Source organism: Lampetra fluviatilis, chromosome 14, assembly GCF_964198595.1.
Source record: "Lampetra fluviatilis chromosome 14, kcLamFluv1.1, whole genome shotgun sequence".
NCBI lineage: Eukaryota > Metazoa > Chordata > Hyperoartia > Petromyzontiformes > Petromyzontidae > Lampetra > Lampetra fluviatilis.
The window spans coordinates 10,176,602-10,196,224 of record NC_136288.1 but is presented as its reverse complement, the minus strand read 5'-3'; the positions used below and the strand labels follow the sequence as shown (position 1 = coordinate 10,196,224).

General features: G+C 50.1%; 1 protein-coding gene across 2 annotated transcripts in view; it reads right to left on the bottom strand.

The window, feature by feature from the left end:
- Nucleotides 1-1,176: 1,176 nt before the first annotated feature.
- The window catches only part of LOC144935860 (uncharacterized), a 41,250-nt gene continuing 22,803 nt past the window's right edge, over nucleotides 1,177-19,623 (bottom strand). The window contains exons 16-27 of one of the 2 annotated variants that reach the window (XM_078862689.1): nucleotides 18,022-18,099; nucleotides 16,405-16,509; nucleotides 15,681-15,827; nucleotides 14,977-15,119; nucleotides 13,572-13,735; nucleotides 12,882-13,086; nucleotides 12,253-12,352; nucleotides 11,110-11,184; nucleotides 9,504-9,647; nucleotides 8,391-8,510; nucleotides 6,849-7,001; nucleotides 1,177-2,510 (exon numbers count right to left, since the gene is read on the bottom strand). In XM_078862689.1, the coding sequence (XP_078718815.1) occupies nucleotides 2,490-2,510; nucleotides 6,849-7,001; nucleotides 8,391-8,510; nucleotides 9,504-9,647; nucleotides 11,110-11,184; nucleotides 12,253-12,352; nucleotides 12,882-13,086; nucleotides 13,572-13,735; nucleotides 14,977-15,119; nucleotides 15,681-15,827; nucleotides 16,405-16,509; nucleotides 18,022-18,099 (1,455 nt within the window). In that variant the 3' untranslated portion in view covers nucleotides 1,177-2,489. Of the gene's footprint in view, nucleotides 2,511-6,282; nucleotides 7,002-8,390; nucleotides 8,511-9,503; nucleotides 9,648-11,109; nucleotides 11,185-12,252; nucleotides 12,353-12,881; nucleotides 13,087-13,571; nucleotides 13,736-14,976; nucleotides 15,120-15,680; nucleotides 15,828-16,404; nucleotides 16,510-18,021; nucleotides 18,100-19,623 lie in introns of those variants that run through there. The other variant, XM_078862688.1, reaches the window with a different exon arrangement.

Genomic DNA, 19,623 nt, shown 5'->3' with positions numbered 1-19,623 from the left:
ACAGCGAGATGTCACCCATTCACGGTCTATCGTGTAATGTGAACAACGCACTCGCTTTGTACTTGAATTGTAAATGTCGTGGGTTTTACTCTACAGCAGAACCGTTTTGCTGCCCTCGTAACGAAATTGGCACGTTACGTTTACGTCCGCAAACCTTACTAAGTCGGCTGTTAAATTTCGATGTAAAGCTTTCGTGACTGCAGGGATTCATTTTCTTGGCTCTTTCGGTAAAGTCACGTAGAATGGAAGTAATAAAATAATAAAAATAAAACATAATAAAATAAGACAGACCTGTTCTCCACCTGAGGACGGCTGCTTGCGTTGTGGCCGAAACGTCGTGAGAATTATTTTATGTTTTATTTTTTATTATTTCAATTTTACGTTACTTTACCGAAAGAAACGAGAAGAAGTTGGCTGTTGTCGGGTGGTGGCGGGTTTAACGACACATTTGCATATTTAGGCGATCCAAGCCAAAAACCTCGATTCACAATGAAAATCACGCCAGCCAGTCACATCGCAAGTCTAGTACGAACACAGTTTGTCATTGCACAACACATTTAAAATAAGTATAACCAGTAAAAACAAAGTTTTCACTATAAATCCTTTATATGCGTGGCGGCTAGAGTCCTCTCGTCCTCTGGCTTGAGATGGCTGCCACCTATGGGTCAGATGATTGCATTGCACCATTAAGCAATTGGTAATTAAATATATTTTTGTCCTAAAAAGTGTAAAATTTTGGAAACATTAATTGTCACGCACAACGAGTCTGTGTGGAAAATGTCAGCTCGATTGGATCACGGGAAGTGGGTTAAAAAACGATTGAAAGATTTGCACGGTCCTAAGCAAGCAAGCGAACTTAATATAAAGGATTAAAAAAAACATAAATAATTGCCCACAGCCCGAATTTTAGCCGGTGTGTTTACAAATGCCTGGGCCGAATTTTAGTCGGATTGAGCCGCATGTGGGCAATATCGTGCTTATCTTACCTTTGAAATTGTCATCCTGCACATACACAGCGAGATGTACCATGCAGATAAAACAAGACACAAATAACGCGAATGTATTTCAGAAAATAGCTAAATATATTTTATTAATTTGAAAAACAAAGACGCATGTGTTGTAATATTAATTGCAAATACCTGAATTTGAAACACCAAAGACTGTGAACAAACTAAATCAAGAACAAACGTGTTTATTTACAAATACAGATATAAATTACATTTAATCTTATTCCTGTGAATAAATACTCAAGTAAAATGCAAATAAATTCAAAGTTGCTTCAACATGACATCACATAAAGGTGAAGAACAGTTGTGGCAACGACGCTGTACTGAAACTAAAATTTTATTTTAATTTTATTTAACCAGGTAAGGCACCCATGAGCTCTATGTCAGAAACGACCTGGCCACAAATGATAGCTCAAATAAATGTCTGATAACGTGGAAATGTATAGCATCCAAATACTCTAAACGCATGTTGAGTCTAAATGTGAAAGTAAAAATCGGAGAACACAGAGAAAAATCCACACGACCACGTGGAGAACATGCACACTCCAAATATACAGGCGTTCGGGTCGGGATCGAACCCACAACCTGCACAGCTGGCGAGGCAGTTAACATCTCGCCACCGTACTGGTTTCATTTGGAGTCTGTGTGGAGTTCTCCCCCTGTTCTGTTAGGGTTTCCTCATGCAATGTAAACTGGTATTGCCCAAAATATTCCAACACTGAAACATTACCTGCAAATTACTCGGTTGGAATTACACGCAGAAACATTGCCTCCTACTGAAAAAAAGTATCCCAGGAACTACTGACAAAAAGGATCCCAGGCAAAAAAAAGTCTCGAGACTTAAACAATAAACGATTTTATACTGGTAGGAACGAAGTGAACCAGCCTACAATAGATTATATCGTCCGTCAGTCCGTCTGTGTAGCAACATCGCCCCCTACTGCAAACACTTGGCAGGATCCTACAAAAACCTTGAGACTCAGTGAGGCTTTCCTGGCTAAACAAGTGTAATAATACATTATGTTTATATTCTTTGGTTATTCGTTCCTACCAGTCCACCCCGCAGGGTCCTGTTACTATGATCACGTGAAATTTAGGGCAGCCAAATACTGTGAAAGTGTGGCGTTGATTCTAAATGTGGAGGGAAAAACCGGAGAGCCCAGAGAAAAATCCACGTGACCACGGGGACAGAGACATCCAAACTCGAAATATATAGTGGGGGTCAGGGTCGGGATTGAACATACGACCTCCTGTATAGCGGGCGAGGCAGTTAACATCTCGCCACCGTACTGGTCTAATTTGGAGTCTTCACAGCCTCGTCGTGCTGCGTGTGGGGTGGTCGTAGCGCCGGGGTGAGAGAGGCCCTCATCGTTCCGTGACCACGTGCTCGTCGCGGTGCGGTGCCCTCGTGCGGTCAACGAGCCGTGACGTCCACCGCTCCACGTGAATCGTAACGCCTCGTCGACCCCGTTATACGACCAACTATCTACGGAAATCGGAAACCTGACACAAAACCCACCCGAATCTTGACGTTATTTTGTTCCATGAGATGTGCTCAAAAATACGTACATTTTGTTTTATTTTTTATTAATTTTAATTTCATTTTTTACCTACGTGACTTTACTGAAAGAACGAAGAGTATGAATCATTGCAGTCACGAAAGCTTCAAATCTAGAACGTACATCTATATATATAAAAGGGCAATTTGTGAATGTGTCTGTTCAAAATGTTTAGCATACTTCCTGACATGCAACAAACTGAAAATTTGGCATGTGGGTAGCTTCCAGACTGTACACAATGCAAAACGTATAACAATAGACTTTTGTATTTTGGGGGGGGGGGGGCGCAATAATGGATAGTGAGCAGTGACGTCACATCTGTGATGTCACCCACATGCGACAGCGTCACGCAGTGTGCCTGCTGACGTCACGCACCACCCCCCACCCTCCGCGCAGGCCGTGTATTAATCCAAGACAAGAATCCAAGTCTCGGGCGAAGCCGGCTAGTAAAGCTAGTTTAAATATATGTCGGGTGGTGGAGGGTTACGACACATTTATAAATAATGCGATCTGACCCAAAAACCTATATTATGAATAATATTGGTCGCGAAAGCCTACGTGTTAAAATGTAAGTTTATACAAGTAATTTAAGTCAGGATTTATCGTAATGTAAATTTAAATCAAATACAGTGATACCTCAGTTCACGAACTCCGCTTCGGTTCACGAACAACTCGGTTCACGAACAGAAAATTTCATAAAAATCTGCTCCGGTTCATGAACTCCGCTTCGGTTCACGAACAACTCGGTTCACGAACAGAAAAGTTCATAAAAATCTGCTCCGGTTCACGAACTCCGCTTCGGTTCACGAACAACTCGGTTCACGAACAGAAAAGTTCATAAAAATCTGCTCCGGTTCACGAACTCCGCTTCGGTTCACGAACAACTCGGTTCACGAACAGAAAAGTTCATAAAAATCTGCTCCGGTTCACGAACTCCGCTTCGGTTCATGAACAACTCGGTTCACGAACAGAAAAGTTCATAAAAATATGCTCCGGTTCACGAACTCCGCTTCGGTTCACGAACAACTCGGTTCACGAACAGAAAAGTTCATAAAAATATGCTCCGGTTCACGAACTCCGCTTCGGTTCACGAACAACTCGGTTCACGAACAGAAAAGTTCATAAAAAAATGCTCCGGTTCACGAACTCCGCTTCGGTTCACGAACAACTCGGTTCACGAACAGAAAAGTTCATAAAAAAATGCTCCGGTTCACGAACTCCGCTTCGGTTCACGAACAACTCGGTTCACGAACAGAAAAGTTCATAAAAAAATGCTCCGGTTCACGAACTCCGCTTCGGTTCACGAACAACTCGGTTCACGAACAGAAAAGTTCATAAAAATATGCTCCGGTTCACGAACTCCGCTTCGGTTCACGAACAACTCGGTTCACGAACAGAAAAGTTCATAAAAAAATGCTCCGGTTCACGAACTCCGCTTCGGTTCACGAACAACTCGGTTCACGAACAGAAAAGTTCATAAAAATATGCTCCGGTTCACGAACTCCGCTTCGGTTCACGAACAACTCGGTTCACGAACAGAAAAGTTCATAAAAAAATGCTCCGGTTCACGAACTCCGCTTCGGTTCACGAACAACTCGGTTCACGAACAGAAAAGTTCATAAAAAAATGCTCCGGTTCACGAACTCCGCTTCGGTTCACGAACAACTCGGTTCACGAACAGAAAAGTTCATAAAAAAATGCTCCGGTTCACGAACTCCGCTTCGGTTCACGAACAACTCGGTTCACGAACAGAAAAGTTCATAAAAATATGCTCCGGTTCACGAACTCCGCTTCGGTTCACGAACAACTCGGTTCACGAACAGAAAAGTTCATAAAAAAATGCTCCGGTTCACGAACTCCGCTTCGGTTCACGAACAACTCGGTTCACGAACAGAAAAGTTCATAAAAATATGCTCCGGTTCACGAACTCCGCTTCGGTTCACGAACAACTCGGTTCACGAACAGAAAAGTTCATAAAAAAATGCTCCGGTTCACGAACTCCGCTTCGGTTCACGAACAACTCGGTTCACGAACAGAAAAGTTCATAAAAAAATGCTCCGGTTCACGAACTCCGCTTCGGTTCACGAACAACTCGGTTCACGAACAGAAAAGTTCATAAAAATATGCTCCGGTTCACGAACTCCGCTTCGGTTCACGAACAACTCGGTTCACGAACAGAAAAGTTCATAAAAATATGCTCCGGTTCACGAACTCCGCTTCGGTTCACGAACAACTCGGTTCACGAACAGAAAAGTTCATAAAAAAATGCTCCGGTTCACGAACTCCGCTTCGGTTCACGAACAACTCGGTTCACGAACAGAAAAGTTCATAAAAATATGCTCCGGTTCACGAACTCCGCTTCGGTTCACGAACAACTCGGTTCACGAACAGAAAAGTTCATAAAAATATGCTCCGGTTCACGAACTCCGCTTCGGTTCACGAACAACTCGGTTCACGAACAGAAAAGTTCATAAAAAAATGCTCCGGTTCACGAACTCCGCTTCGGTTCACGAACAACTCGGTTCACGAACAGAAAAGTTCATAAAAATATGCTCCGGTTCACGAACTCCGCTTCGGTTCACGAACAACTCGGTTCACGAACAGAAAAGTTCATAAAAATATGCTCCGGTTCACGAACTCCGCTTCGGTTCACGAACAACTCGGTTCACGAACAGAAAAGTTCATAAAAATATGCTCCGGTTCACGAACTCCGCTTCGGTTCACGAACAACTCGGTTCACGAACAGAAAAGTTCATAAAAATATGCTCCGGTTCACGAACTCCGCTTCGGTTCACGAACAACTCGGTTCACGAACAGAAAAGTTCATAAAAAAATGCTCCGGTTCACGAACTCCGCTTCGGTTCACGAACAACTCGGTTCACGAACAGAAAAGTTCATAAAAATATGCTCCGGTTCACGAACTCCGCTTCGGTTCACGAACAACTCGGTTCACGAACAGAAAAGTTCATAAAAATATGCTCCGGTTCACGAACTCCGCTTCGGTTCACGAACAACTCGGTTCACGAACAGAAAAGTTCATAAAAATATGCTCCGGTTCACGAACTCCGCTTCGGTTCACGAACAACTCGGTTCACGAACAGAAAAGTTCATAAAAAAATGCTCCGGTTCACGAACTCCGCTTCGGTTCACGAACAACTCGGTTCACGAACAGAAAAGTTCATAAAAATATGCTCCGGTTCACGAACTCCGCTTCGGTTCACGAACAACTCGGTTCACGAACAGAAAAGTTCATAAAAATATGCTCCGGTTCACGAACTCCGCTTCGGTTCACGAACAACTCGGTTCACGAACAGAAAAGTTCATAAAAAAATGCTCCGGTTCACGAACTCCGCTTCGGTTCACGAACAACTCGGTTCACGAACAGAAAAGTTCATAAAAATATGCTCCGGTTCACGAACTCCGCTTCGGTTCACGAACAACTCGGTTCACGAACAGAAAAGTTCATAAAAATATGCTCCGGTTCACGAACTCCGCTTCGGTTCACGAACAACTCGGTTCACGAACAGAAAAGTTCATAAAAAAATGCTCCGGTTCACGAACTCCGCTTCGGTTCACGAACAACTCGGTTCACGAACAGAAAAGTTCATAAAAATATGCTCCGGTTCACGAACTCCGCTTCGGTTCACGAACAACTCGGTTCACGAACAGGAGCCGCGGCCATTTTAATGCTAATTTCAGGCTGTCACGTGGTCGTGACTTCCTGTAGGAAGATCGTGGAGAGACGCAGAGACACAGAAAGAAGTACTGTGAAGACACTTTCAGTGACTTTGATTTTTGGTGTGCTTTTTAGCACATACAGTACTGTACTGTACTACTGTACTGTACAATACTGTACTTACTGTATTGTACAGTTCACCCGTTTGAGTGCTTACTGTCTCCCACCCGCCTCCCACCTGCCTTCCTCCATGCCAGAAGTCATCTCAAGCAAGGTTAGTGTTCTCTCTTTATACATTACTATACTGTACAGTACTACAGTAATGTGTATTGTCATTTGTTTCATATTTTTGTGCTTCAAAAGCCAAAAAAATAAGGTCAGAACAGATTAACCGGATTTACATTGAACCCTATGGGAAAATGTGCCTCTGTTCACGACCAATTCGGTTCACGACCAGAGTCAGTTCACGAATTAAGTTCGTGAACCGAGGTATCACTGTAGCTCAACTTCGGATGAAAATATCGCGAGTTATGGACAGTTGCACAATGTTTCGCAGATAACGGTGCAAAATTTGCCGCGTTCAGCCGTGCGCACTCGCGCCCCAACCTCTTGCCGAGGGCGGCTGCCTGCTCCCTGCTCGCTGCTGCCCGCTCGCTGCTGCTGGTGCAGCTCTCTCTCTCGCTGCACCTCGCTCTGCAGCTGCGTCTCTCTGGCCTGCGACGCTCCCAGCTGTTCGGCAAGACGCCACACCTGCTCGTCCTGCGAAGACGACGACGACATCCGCGCGCACGTCAATGCAGATCCAGTCCCACATTTGTTATGAAGAACACAGCGGCACATGAACGTGTCGTGTGCAGGCATGCAGCGGCGGCGGGGGCACGATGCTGTTGGTGAGGGTCGAGGTAGTGGCGATGGTTTAACTCCCGTATTAAGGACCAGATAAACTTAGTTGTAGTTAAAAAGTAATGGATTTGAAAACTCACTTAAGACCACTATGGTACCCTTATGGCTCACTGGGCATCGATTCTCTACAAATTGATGTTAAGTTAAATGCCGCCCGTACTCAACATCTCTCCTTATACTCCAGCACTTACTCTACTCTTCGGTCCCAAAGTCGTAACAGTTGTGTGTGTGTGCACCGTACATGCGTACGTGTACTACGTGTTGCTGTGTGTACGTGAGTGTATACGTGTGTAATGACATGATGACACCTGCTGGCTGGGAAAGGGAAGCACGGGTACGGGCACCGCTAAGACAACATCCAATCTGAGAGGGAGACGTATCTGGGGCAAAGGTAATGGGCGGGTTTGGCCGAGATGCTCCGGGAACCTGCTGGAAGGTTCCACGAGAGGGCGTGGCCGGAGGCGGAGCCTAGCTGCGCCTGGGGAGATATAAGCGGGGGTCGGACCGGGGCTCGGGGTTCGTTGGTGGATTCTCGGACTGCGTCGCTACTCGCCGTCATCTCTCTTCGTCGTCCGGCCACGTGGGGCTTCCATCGCCATCCTCGTTACGCCGCCAGCCAGCGGCGTAGCCGAGTGAGGGCGGTGGGACCGCGCCGAGTGATCGGCCGTGTGTGTAGCCAGTAGAGACGTTAATATCTAAGTGTTGTTCTCTGAGAAGGATAAGGTTGGCCTGTGTTGTGCCCGTGTAAGAAATAAAAGAAGAAGTACCCTCGACACGACGTGTCGCGGAAGTCGCTCATTACACGTGTGTACATTGGGGAGCGGTAGTGTGGGGGTTAGCGCGCTGCACTACGAACCCGAGTTCGATTCCTGCTCCCGACCAAAATCAGTGACGATTATCTGGACCGGTCCTGGGCCTCCCCTATGTCGACTCAGCCTCAAATGGGTACCTGGTACAGTGTGTAAACATCGCCACTAAGAACAAAAAGGCGGCCGGGCATGGTGCTGGCCACCCACCCCCTCGTGTGCCGTGCTGGTCTTCATAGTGCTCGCGAACAGCACTTGTCCTAACAGTCTAGTTAAGGATATACGGGGGATTGTTGTATCCATCACGTGTGCGCTACGTGTTAATCAACCGACATCCCGGCAGACTCCCTTGCAAACGAGGCGTTCCACCCCAAGGGGATTTTTTTTTTTCACGTTAAATGTTTTTTTTTTGGGGGTGAAATGTAAAATCGCTGCATGCCTTCTCTCTGTTGAGGCTCTCCCTCTCCTCGATCTCCTGGTGGAGTCGTTCCACCTCCCTCTGCAAGTTGACGAGGCGGCACTCAAACCCTTCCGCGCGGGCGCGCAGCTGCAGGCAAACCTGGTGGGAGACGTGGTGAGCGTTATACTGGTAGGAACGAAGTGAACCAGCCTACAATAGATTATATCGTCTGTCCGTCCGATGTCCGATTAGGTGTAGCAACATCGCCCCCTACTGCAAACACTTGGCAGGACCCTACAAAAACCTTAAGACTCAGTGAGGCTTTCCTGGCTAAACAAGTGTAACATTCCCTTATAATTCCCTGAGATAGTTTTTAATTAAAACATTTAAATTAAAAATTAACTCACAGCGGCCTAAAGCCTACAGCTAGGCCTAAAGCCTAGAACTAGGCCTCAAACTCTCCCTTTGTATCGTACCCCCGCCATTTCATTTTATTATAGCCATTCATTTGTTCGTTCCTACCAGCCCACCCCACAGGGACCTGTTTATTGCTATTGTTCCTCCGCCCGTTTACCCAGGAGGGCATCGCCGAGTTTCAAGACTTTTTCAAGAAGCTGCTGCCAAATTTTTCGCCGCAGCGTGCCACGTTGCTACGTGCATAAGCGCAGTGCCGTAATTTCAGGTAACGTTTCCACATTTCGAATGTTTGGCCAATACCGCTTACATTATATGATTGTTGTAGTTACGGGAGGAAACTGGGGAATCTAGAGGAAACTCATGCAAAACAGGGGGAGAACATACAAACTCCACACACTATCACTCATACTGCAGAACAGGGGGAGAACATACACACGCCACACACTATCACTCACACTGCAGAACAGAGGGAGAACATACACACGCCACACTGAAAGGCGCCCGAGTTGGAAATGGAACCCAGGCCCTTCTTGCAGTGAGGCGCCGAGTGTCACCACTGCGCTGCCGCCCTCCCAGCCTTAATAAGCATCTGGTGCGGTGTGTAAAAACATCAGCGCTGGGGAGACAAAGGCAGCTGGATGTGGTGCTCTACCGACCTTCATCGGTGGCTCGCCAACAGCACTTGCCCCAACAACGGTCTTTTAAAGGCTACACGGGTGATCTTTGTCTTTGTACCTCACGTAGGCTTGTCAGTGCTTGAGACTTCTCCTCTGACTTGGCCTGCAGCGTGACGACCAGCGCACGGTTCTTCTCACCTTCCGCCGTTTGCTCCTTCAGCTTGGTGTTCAGCTGCTCGCATCTTGTCTGCATCTGCAAGATCTTTGAGGAGCAAGATTGGGAGAGAGTGACGTTGGCAAGCATGGAGGTGGCAGAACTGTTGGTGTCAGCCCGAGCCCACGATGTCTTTGGTGCTGCCACTGCAACTTGTATTTTTTTTTTTAAGCGTCAGATTTTCATTCAACATCTCTGCCGGACTTCTATTGGTCCCCCAGGTGAAGTGGTGATTTGGATGGATTCAGGTGACGTTGTCGAAGGCGATCAAAGAACGAGTGCCGAAGTTGACTTTGCAAGAAACGCTTTGACTGACGGTAAAATGTGCAATTCCCCCGTCCCAGCCTAGGGTCGTCAGCAGCCCAGGTTTCACACGCACGGACAGTCCAAGAATCGATATCCGTGTTTGGGTGGCAGGAATCGATTTGTACGGAGGCATGGTGCCGGCATTGTGTTAAAAATGCATCGCAGGATACCACAACGTTGTTAATAGGCCTAAGCTGACTGAGAAATCCGAGGAGGGTTGGTTGGCTGTGGAAGAGGCAGCAACCCTAACTGGGCCGCAGTGAGCAGGACAATACTCTGGGTGCTCTTAGGGGAAGACTCGGCAGGAGAAACGGCCGGCGTCCAGTGGAGAGAGACAGGAATTCACGGCGGGCTGGGTGGACGGCACAAGCAAGTGGGCGCGCGTTCCACGCTCTAGCCTCCCGGTGTGTAGGACCCCCCCCCCCGTAAAGCCCACGGAGCCCAGAGACCCGGCATTGCTGGGTAACCCTCCCGAGTGCGTCTCTGCCGGAACACGCGTCGGATAGAAGCCACGGGATGCCTCCTCTTGAGAGAACTCGGGTGGTCAATGAGTAACACTTCATGAGGAAGCCAACAGGGTTTGTCATATGGATAGATCCGCTCCCATCTTAGGAATGTGGAATTTCACCCACAGGCACAGGGCTTTAAACAAGAGATGAGCACCAATGCCCCAATTTGAGCAGGAAATCACTTTGGCCTTGTCTCTCATCATCAAGAGTGGCTATTAAGAACTAAAGAAAGTGTCCTTGCTCTTTTTTCTTCTTGGTTCTTTCGGTAAAGTCACGTAGAAGGGAAATAATACAATAATAAAAATAAAACATAATAAAATCATTCTCACGATGTTTCGGCCACAACGCAAGCAGCCGTCCTCAGGTGAAGACCAGGTTTGTCGGGGACCGCTGCTTGCGTTGTGGCCGAAACGTCGTGAGAATCATTTTATAATGTTTCATTTTTATTATTTTATCATCTCCCTTCGACGTGACTTGACCGAGAGAACCAAGAAGATGAATCCCTGCAGTCACGAAAGCTTTAAATCGAAAAGTGTCCTTGCCCTTTTAACATTATGCTGAAAGCAATCTGCGTGGTGATGTACGACGTGGCCTCGCGTGTGCGGAGCACGCGGAGCGGGAGACGTGGCGCGTGAGTGGCGCGAGCTCGTGAGCGACGCGCTCCGTGAGCTCGTGTCGGCTGTCAGCGCCAGCACCTGCTCCTCTTTTGCGTCCACCTCCGTGCGGAGCGACACCACCTGCTCGCTCACTCGCCCTTCCAGCTCCGACAGCTGTAGGGCACACACGCACACGCACACGCGTGCGCGCGTCGCCGTGGTGACGCGGGGAGCTGCTGGCCGCGCGCGTTTCAATCCGCGTGCTCCGACAATCATGACCTCTATTCAGAAGGCGCAAAATCACAACAAACGCTCCGGATATCCAATGGATGAAAACATCTATTAACAAGCCACTACATTAAATGTCATTTTTATTATTTTGCTTGGTATACCCAGAAAAGCCCTACTGAGTCTTACCGAGGCTCTTGTTAAGTTTTCGCACGAGATTTTATTTGATTTTGTTTAAGCAGGCGAAAGCTGGTGAAACAAAAAGAGACCAGGATAGAGTCCCATTTGCAATCGTGGCCTGGGCCACCAAAATGACTAAAGCAAAACGAAAGAAAGTACACCACTGAAACGAACAGAAATCAGGGCAAAAGCAACGGTGTCACATGAGAACTCGACAATATTTCACGATCATAAATCGATGTGAAATAGTGTATTCCCTGTAGCGTAGGGGGCAATGTTGCTATGTTTAATCCAAAGTGAGTAATTTGCAGGTAATTTTTCAACATTGAAAAGTTTGGCCAAATCTATTTACTGTACATTGTATGTTTTTAATCTGAAGGAAACCCATGCAGAACAGAGGTATAACATACAACAATAGCTGCCATTTAAACCATGAAGTGGCGGTGACATCACCACGGTGTCTGTGCCAGGCCAGGTGCACTTTGAGGCCACATGATGTGTCGAAGGCTCGCTGACAGGTGGTCAAGGGACAGAACCAGGCGCCATGGGTTGACCGACTGAGATGACTGGCAGATAGACCAGCTGTGCCCCCTACTGTGCCAACTTGCTGCATTTTAGCCGCCCGGCGCTCCGCTTGTTGTTGTGAGCGTCGCTCCTCTGCCCTCCGTTGTTGCTGGAGGGCGACTGCCTGCAACTGCCCAGTAGCAGCAGCAGCGTCCTTCACGAGCCTCCTCCACAGAGGCGGACCTCGACCCCCGCTGGGACAAGTTATTGGCTTCCTCTATCCAAACACTAAGAGGCGTTGTTGGCGTTGTGCAGCTGCACGACGTGTACCTGCGTGGCTCTGGCGATGAGCTCCCGCTGGCGCTCCTCCAGTTCCACTTGCAGCTCCTCCACCTCCCTCTCCCTCTCGCACAGGGAGCCGCGCAGCTGACTAGCGGCACACACAGCACGCAGCGCCGCATTGCACCACCTCACACCCTCAAACACTCACACCACGCCACCTCGACACCACCACGCCACCTAACACCACAACGCCACCTAACACCACCACGCCACCTAACACCACCACGCCACCTCACACCACCACGCCACCTAACACCACGCCACCTCACACCACCACGCCACCTCACACCACCACGCCACCTAACACCACGCCACCTCTCACCACCACGCCACCTCACACCACCACGCCACCTCACACCACCACGCCACCTCACACCACCACCACAAACCCATGACCAAATCATCTGCCCTGTCTTTATAACAATAACCACACAACCCATTTCGTTTTTAGAATTTCTACCTGGAAGCAAACCAAACGCTCGTTCGCTTGCCAAGCGTCTCAACGGCCATGCAAGTGGTTCCGCTGGGTCGGTTGCGAGCGGCAGGCGACGTGAAAAAACGTCGCCTTGCAAGGCCGCGCCCCCCCCCCCCACCCCGCGCTCCCACACCCCCCTCACCCGTGACTCTCCGCCATCGAGTGCAGCCGCCTGTCCCTCTCGTGCAGCTCCGCGTGCAAGCGCCGCTCCGTGGCGCGGAGCTCCGTGCTCAGCTCTGCGGCCGCCAAGCGCTCGCGCTGCAGTTCGGCCCGCGCCCGCCCCAGCTCCTGCTCCGTGTCGCCCGCCTGCTGCAGGCCGCGCGCCAGGCTGTCCTGCAGCTCCGTCGCTGCGGGGGGGAGGCGGGGGCCACGTCGAGGACGACGATCAACCTGTTGAGACGGTGCCTACCGCCCCCCCCCCCCTCCATCGCCAATCAAGGCCACGTGTCCCCGCCCCCATCCTCACTCACGCGCGAGTGTGCGTCGTGCATCGCCGCGTCTCGACGCGCTCACTGGCGGGGAACCGGTGGATCGGCTTTGCGGCCCCTTTTGAGATCCCGCCGCCACAGTGAGATTCTGCGTACGCCCAAAGTAGCAGGGATTTATTTGAGCCGTGACGGTTAAAGTCACGGATATCGGGGGTGAGAACCGGTGGCACAGTGCCATGTGCACCGCGCCGCAAACTTGAAAACCTTAGTTCCACTCCTGGTCACAGCCGACTACGTCGATGAGGGATGTCCGAACGGGTCTTGGGGATCCCCGTTAACTGGCCCGCGGTGACGGGTGCAGCGAAGCATGCTAAACAGGAGCTCCGCCAGGCGCTGGCGCCCACCCAGCTGCGTCTTGTGACGGAGCTCGTTCTCGGCCTGCTTGAGCGTCGCCAGCAGAGACAGCGCCCGCTCGCCCTCCCGGCTGCCCTTCTCCCTGGCGCTGCCCAGCTCGGCGCGCGCCCTCGCCACCTCCTCCTGGCCGTCGCGCACGGCCGCCTGCAGCTCGCTGCCAGGGGCGAGAAAAACCCTCTTGAGCCCCCACAGGCCACGCTGCGGCACGTGGCCCCCGTGGCATCTTACTGTGCGTGTGCGAAAGCAAAACCTCAAGCGCATACAGAGGTATCAAACGTGACAGACACACGCGCCCAACGTTAAACGATGCGGAGTTCACACAAACTGTGCACCAGCTGGCTCAGCTGACTGCTTGTGTCGTGGTTATTGCAAACATGATGCCTTGTATAAAGGTGTCAGTTTTTGTACCAGTTGAAAGGGTAAAAACCTATCACTATATTTTGCCATTGGTAAAGGAGGTCTCATAGTTAAATGCTTACCCCGAGCTCTCAATATTCTGATAGTGCGCTGTCTTTGAGTTGTACGCCTTTTGGCGTCATCTGGTCCAACACCAATGGAGACTGGGCTCTAAGGAAAGCTGTCTCGGGTGTGGACCAATCAACTTCAAGGACAGTGCATATCATTATCATCATCAGATTTGTTTCTTTTTGTTTGCATTTTGACTGCTTGTGTTGTGGTATTTGCAAACATGATGCCTTGTATAAAGGTGTCACTTTTTGTACCAGTTGAAAGGGTAAAAACCTATTACTACAGCTGGCTCAAAGTTAAGTTGCCGATGAGAGTAGCAGTGATGACAATCGCGCCACACAACAAGAAGCTCCTAGGTTTGATTCCTGCCTTTCTGAGTCCTCCCCCTGTTCTGTAAGTGTTTCCTCATGCAATGTAACTGGTATTGCCCAAATTATTCCAACACTGAAACATTACCTGCAAATTACTCGGTTGGAATTACACACAGAAACATTGCCTCCTACTGAAAAAAAGGATCCCAGGAACTACTGACAAAAAGGATCCCAGATAAAAAAAGTGAGACTTAAACAATAAACGATCATAAACTATGATCACGTGAAAATCTAGGGCAGCCAAATACTCTAAACGCGTGGCGTTGATTCTAAATGTGGAGAGAAAAACCGGAGAACCCAGAGAAAAATCCACGTGACCACGGGGACAGAGACATTCAAACTCCTGCACAGCAGGCGAGGTAGTTAACATCTCGCCACCGTACTGGTCTAATTTGGAATCTTCACGCCTCGTCGTGCTACGTGTGTGGTGGTCGTAGCGCGAGCCGTGGGCCGCTTGGCGACGCTTCCGGGAGAGAGCGGGCCACAGCGTGCCGGCACCCACGGTGGTGACGCTTCCTGGGCGAGCGTGAGACTCGAGTCGAGCCAGACTCCCCACCTGACGCTGCTGCCGAGGGCGGCTCCCCGCTCCATCTCAACGTGCAGCTGGCGCTGCAGCGCTCGCTGCTGCTTCGCGCTCTGCTCCTGCTCGCCGCGCGACTGCTCACGCTCCGCATGCAGACTCTGCTCCAGGCCGCACACCTGCCCACACACGTCACAGCCGCGAGAACATATGAGCTCCACGGAGAGAGGCGCCCGAGTCCGGAATCGAACCCGGGCCCTTCTTCCTGCGAGGCACGAGTGTGACCACTGCGCCACCAAGGGTCACAACCGGAGTGCCCGACGTGCTATCGGGGGAGTGGCCCGTAACTCTGGTGAAGCCCAAACCGTCAAACGCATCGCTGACGAACGTGCCATCCACGCACATCCTCGCAGCGTCTACCACCTCCTGGGATTGGTTGTATGTATGGATGTTGAACTTGTTTCGCACCGTACGTAGCCAACAGTGCTAAATGAAGGCGAGTGGTTGGGGCGCCGCGGTGGCAAGATGTTTACTCCCTCGCCTGGTACGCAGGAGGTCACGGGTTCGATCCCGATCCTGACGCCTATTGTACAGTGGGGCCTTAGTAGTTAATAGGGCGACCTTAAAATTCAACTATGACCACCATAAAAACTGTTGCTTTCTCCCCCACCCCACCATGCCTTACGAAAGATAGAAAGAGATGGAGAGAGTGTCCCGCAAAGAGCGAGAGGGCACTCCACCTGCGTCTGCAGCTGCGCCTGCGCCTCCTCCAGCGCCTCCACGCGTGCGGCGCCCAGCGCCAGCATGGCGTCGCGCTCGCACAGAGCTCGCCGCAGCTCCCCCGCCTGATCCTCCGCCTCGGACACGGCGCCGTTCAGCAGCTCCAACTACGCACGCACGGAGACAGGAAGATCGCCACGCACCGTCAACCCCCCACGCCGTAGAGCAGGGGTGGGGAACGTCCGGCCCGTCGAGAAGGCAGATACTCTGCCTTCTCGACAGACCTGTTCTCCACCTGAAGACGGCTGCTTGCGTTGTGGCCGAAACGTCGTGAGAATTATTTTATGTTTTATTTTTATTATTTTATTATTTCCCTTCTACGTGACTTTACCGAAAGAACCAAGAAGATGAATCCCTGCAGTCACGAAAGCTTTAAATAGAAATTATCAGAAGTGTTCACATTTTTTTGAAACACCCTGGAAATGCCTACACACCCTACATATTTTACTCATACAATAGTCAGCATTACCAGGTTATGAACATACACATCGCGCAAGCGATTTACCGGAATGATCACTCATGAGAGTGAGATCTGGAGCATCCTCCTCTTTTGAAATGAGGAGGATGAGTTGTTTTGACACGGAGAGATCTGCACAAAGCGCAGCGATTCCTCCAGCTTCCCGACCGCACAAATTCTTCCTTGGGTGTGAACGCAAAGTTGCACGTCCGTTTCCATCCGCTCACCTGCTCCGCCTTGGCCCGTAGCTCTTGCTGATTCTGCTGCAGCTTCTCTTGGCAGCGCACACGCTCCGCCTGCTTGGTCGCAAGTTCAGACTCCATTTCCAGAGCCTCGGGGAAAGGGAAGTCAATATTTAGATTTGACGTTTCCGCAGCCTTGGTTAAAAATGCATATTTCAACTTAATTGGCGTGTGAATGTACTTCATCATTGGACTGCTGCTGTTGATATTATACAGACTGCTGCTATTGCTGTACAGACTGCAGATGTTACTGTACAGACTGCCTTTATCTTCTCACCCATAATAAGCTCAATAACTTCGAGAGTAATATCAGTCCTCGAATAACATATTTAGGGGCCCTCCATCAATGACGTCACGCGATTTTGGACGATTTTTGACCCCCCCCCCCCCGTCGTCACACGGCGTCACAAAAAGTCAGACCCCCCCTCAAATCTGACGAAACAAAGCTCTGCCCCCCCAAAAACATAAAACATGCTTCAAATCGCTTTAAACTATTGTCATTGTAGTGCGTATTTAATGTGCCGCTGCACTCTGATGTTGTAGGAGAAAACATTTATTAAAAGTCTATTTAATTAAGTAGAACGCGTTGTCTATATTTATTTAAAGTTGCGCATTTTGATGTGACGTCACATTTCTCAAACCCCCGCCCCCCTCGTCACACATCGTCACAAATGTCTGACCCCCCCCCCCCCTAGGTGCGTGACGTCATTTATGGATGGCCCCTAACCGCGCGAGGAGGGCAGCGGGAACAGCGTTGGGGAACCCAAGCGAGCGTGCGACACAACGCGGGCTGGCGGCAAGTACCCACACCCCAGGGACGTGCGGTCAGGGGAGGCAGAGCCTCAGCTGTCATACTCCAGGTAACTTATTTCACGTATGTGTATAAAGATATTTAGGCTCGCTGGTCTCGTCATGAAACTGCAATGAAAAAGCACCAGGGGAGGCAGCTATTACATCTGCCTCACTGAGGGGGACGTGTCTAACACGCCCCCTCAGTGAAGACACGCCCCCAGTGAGGACACACCCCCCTCAGTGAGGACACGCCCCCTCAGTGAGGCCACGCCCTCAGTGAGGACACGCCCCCCTCAGTGAGGACACGCCTCCTCAGTGAGAACACGCCCCCTCAGTGAGGACACGCCCCCCTAAGTGAGAACACGCCCCCTCAGTGAGAACACGCCCCCTCAGTGAGGAGACGCCCCCTCAGTGAGGCCACGCCCCCTCAATGAGGCCACGCCCCCTCCGTGAGGACACGCCCCCTCAGTGAGGGCACGCCCCCTCAGTGAGGACACGCCCCCTCAGCGAGGACACGCCCCCCCTCAGCGAGGACACGCCCCCCTCAGTGAGGTCACACCCCTCAGTGTGTGAATCTGGCCAGTGCCTCCCCAGCCATTGACCTCACCGCACGTCACTGCCCCACCCCTCCTCCTCCTCTATGCGGCCGACCTCACGCGGTGAGCGCAGGCATCGGGACCTGGCGTTCACCCTGTGGTGCAAACCTCTGGGGACGCGTTCAGTTTATTGTACTTCCCCCGCACCTCCGATTGGCACGGTTGGCTACCACGTACAGTGCGAAAGAAGTTCAACACGCGCAGATCAACATACCTTGGCGGAGGCGTCCGCGAGCTTGCGCTCCGCCAGGCCCAGCGCCTCCTCACTGCTCCCCCGCTGCCTCCTCGTGTCCTAGCCGGGGGCACCATGCGCACACGTTACCACCAACTCACTACGCTTTTACCACGGGAGTTGACAAACAGTACCAACCATTTTTTTTTGTAATACAGGGTGCTTTAAAATGTTTTAAACACTTTTATGTTAATCATTGTCAACACGTGCCAGGAATCTTCTGCAGGTGGTCTCCAGAGCCCGAGGGCACATTTCCTGTGGTGTTGTTGCAAATTCTCGGAAGTGTTTACATTTTTTTTAAGCACCCTCTATATATGCATAGAAAAGGTATTATAAACATTGCTTACTCTCATAATACAGAATCAGAATTATAACATGTGTCGTGGATTCAACCTAGTCGCGGACGTACTCTTTGGAGGCAACACATCACAAAGTTATAACTGCCCCTTTACCAGATAACAACCTACGGGGGTGGACCACCAGGCTAACTACACTGGGAAGGGAGTTTCACAACATCTGTGTGATCCACCCACCCTTGCTGCAGCCTCCAGTGCTGGATTAAAGGCGTGCGCCACCACTGCCCAGTGGATCGAATCATGCGCATGAGAATCAATCATTGATTACTCCTGTAAGTGATATGCATAAAATCTGCCAATGTTGGGGGCTGCATGGCTACAGGCGCTGCGGTGGTGAGCTGTCAACTCCCCCGCCTGGTCTGCAGGAGGACGTCGTGGGTTCGATGCAGACCCCGACGCCTGTATATTTAGAGTTTGCATGTCTCTCTCCCCGTAGTCGCGTAGATTTTTCTCCCGGTTCTCAAGTTTTTCCCTCCACATTTGGATACACGTACTACTCGTATTGCAAGACCTCGCTTGTTTATCAAATTAATATTTATTTAAAATTTTTGCCCGTCTTGCAAAACACTCGCAGACCAAGTTACTCGCAATCCAAGGTTTTACTGTATTTGGTTGCTATACATTTCCACACGATAAGCCACTTTGTTGCGCTATCATTTGTGGCCAGGTCGCTTCCGAAAAAGAGCTCAACAGCTCAGTGAGCCTTACCTGGTAAAATAAAAAAAAATTGTTACTTTTTTGTAACAAAAGATGGCGTTTATACACTGGGATAAGGGGTCATCAACCTTTGTTGGAACGGTGGCCCCCCAACCGAGACCACTGGTCCCGGCACCGGCCCCCCCTCAAGGCGCCCACAACACGTCTCCACCACTGGTTGCACAAGTCGCTCGAACACCGTTGATCAAACTGTGGCGGACATGCTCTCAGGCGAGGTTCCCCTCCTTTGGCTGCCAATCATCCATCGTGAGGTCTCCCCCGCTGGCCATTGTGCCTTCCCAGCCACGACGTGCCCTGCCCAAGTGCGCTCACGTCTCCTGCCATTCAGTAACGTAACCATCCGTTAATACTCTTTGGTCCTTTCGGTAAAGTCACGTAGGTGATAAAAAAAATAAGACTAAAAAGAATAAAATAAAAATAAATAAATCACGACGTTTCGCTTGCAACATCAAGCAATCATCATCAGGTGTGACAACCACAGCAAGAAACATTTTTTTACTGAAGTGGGAGA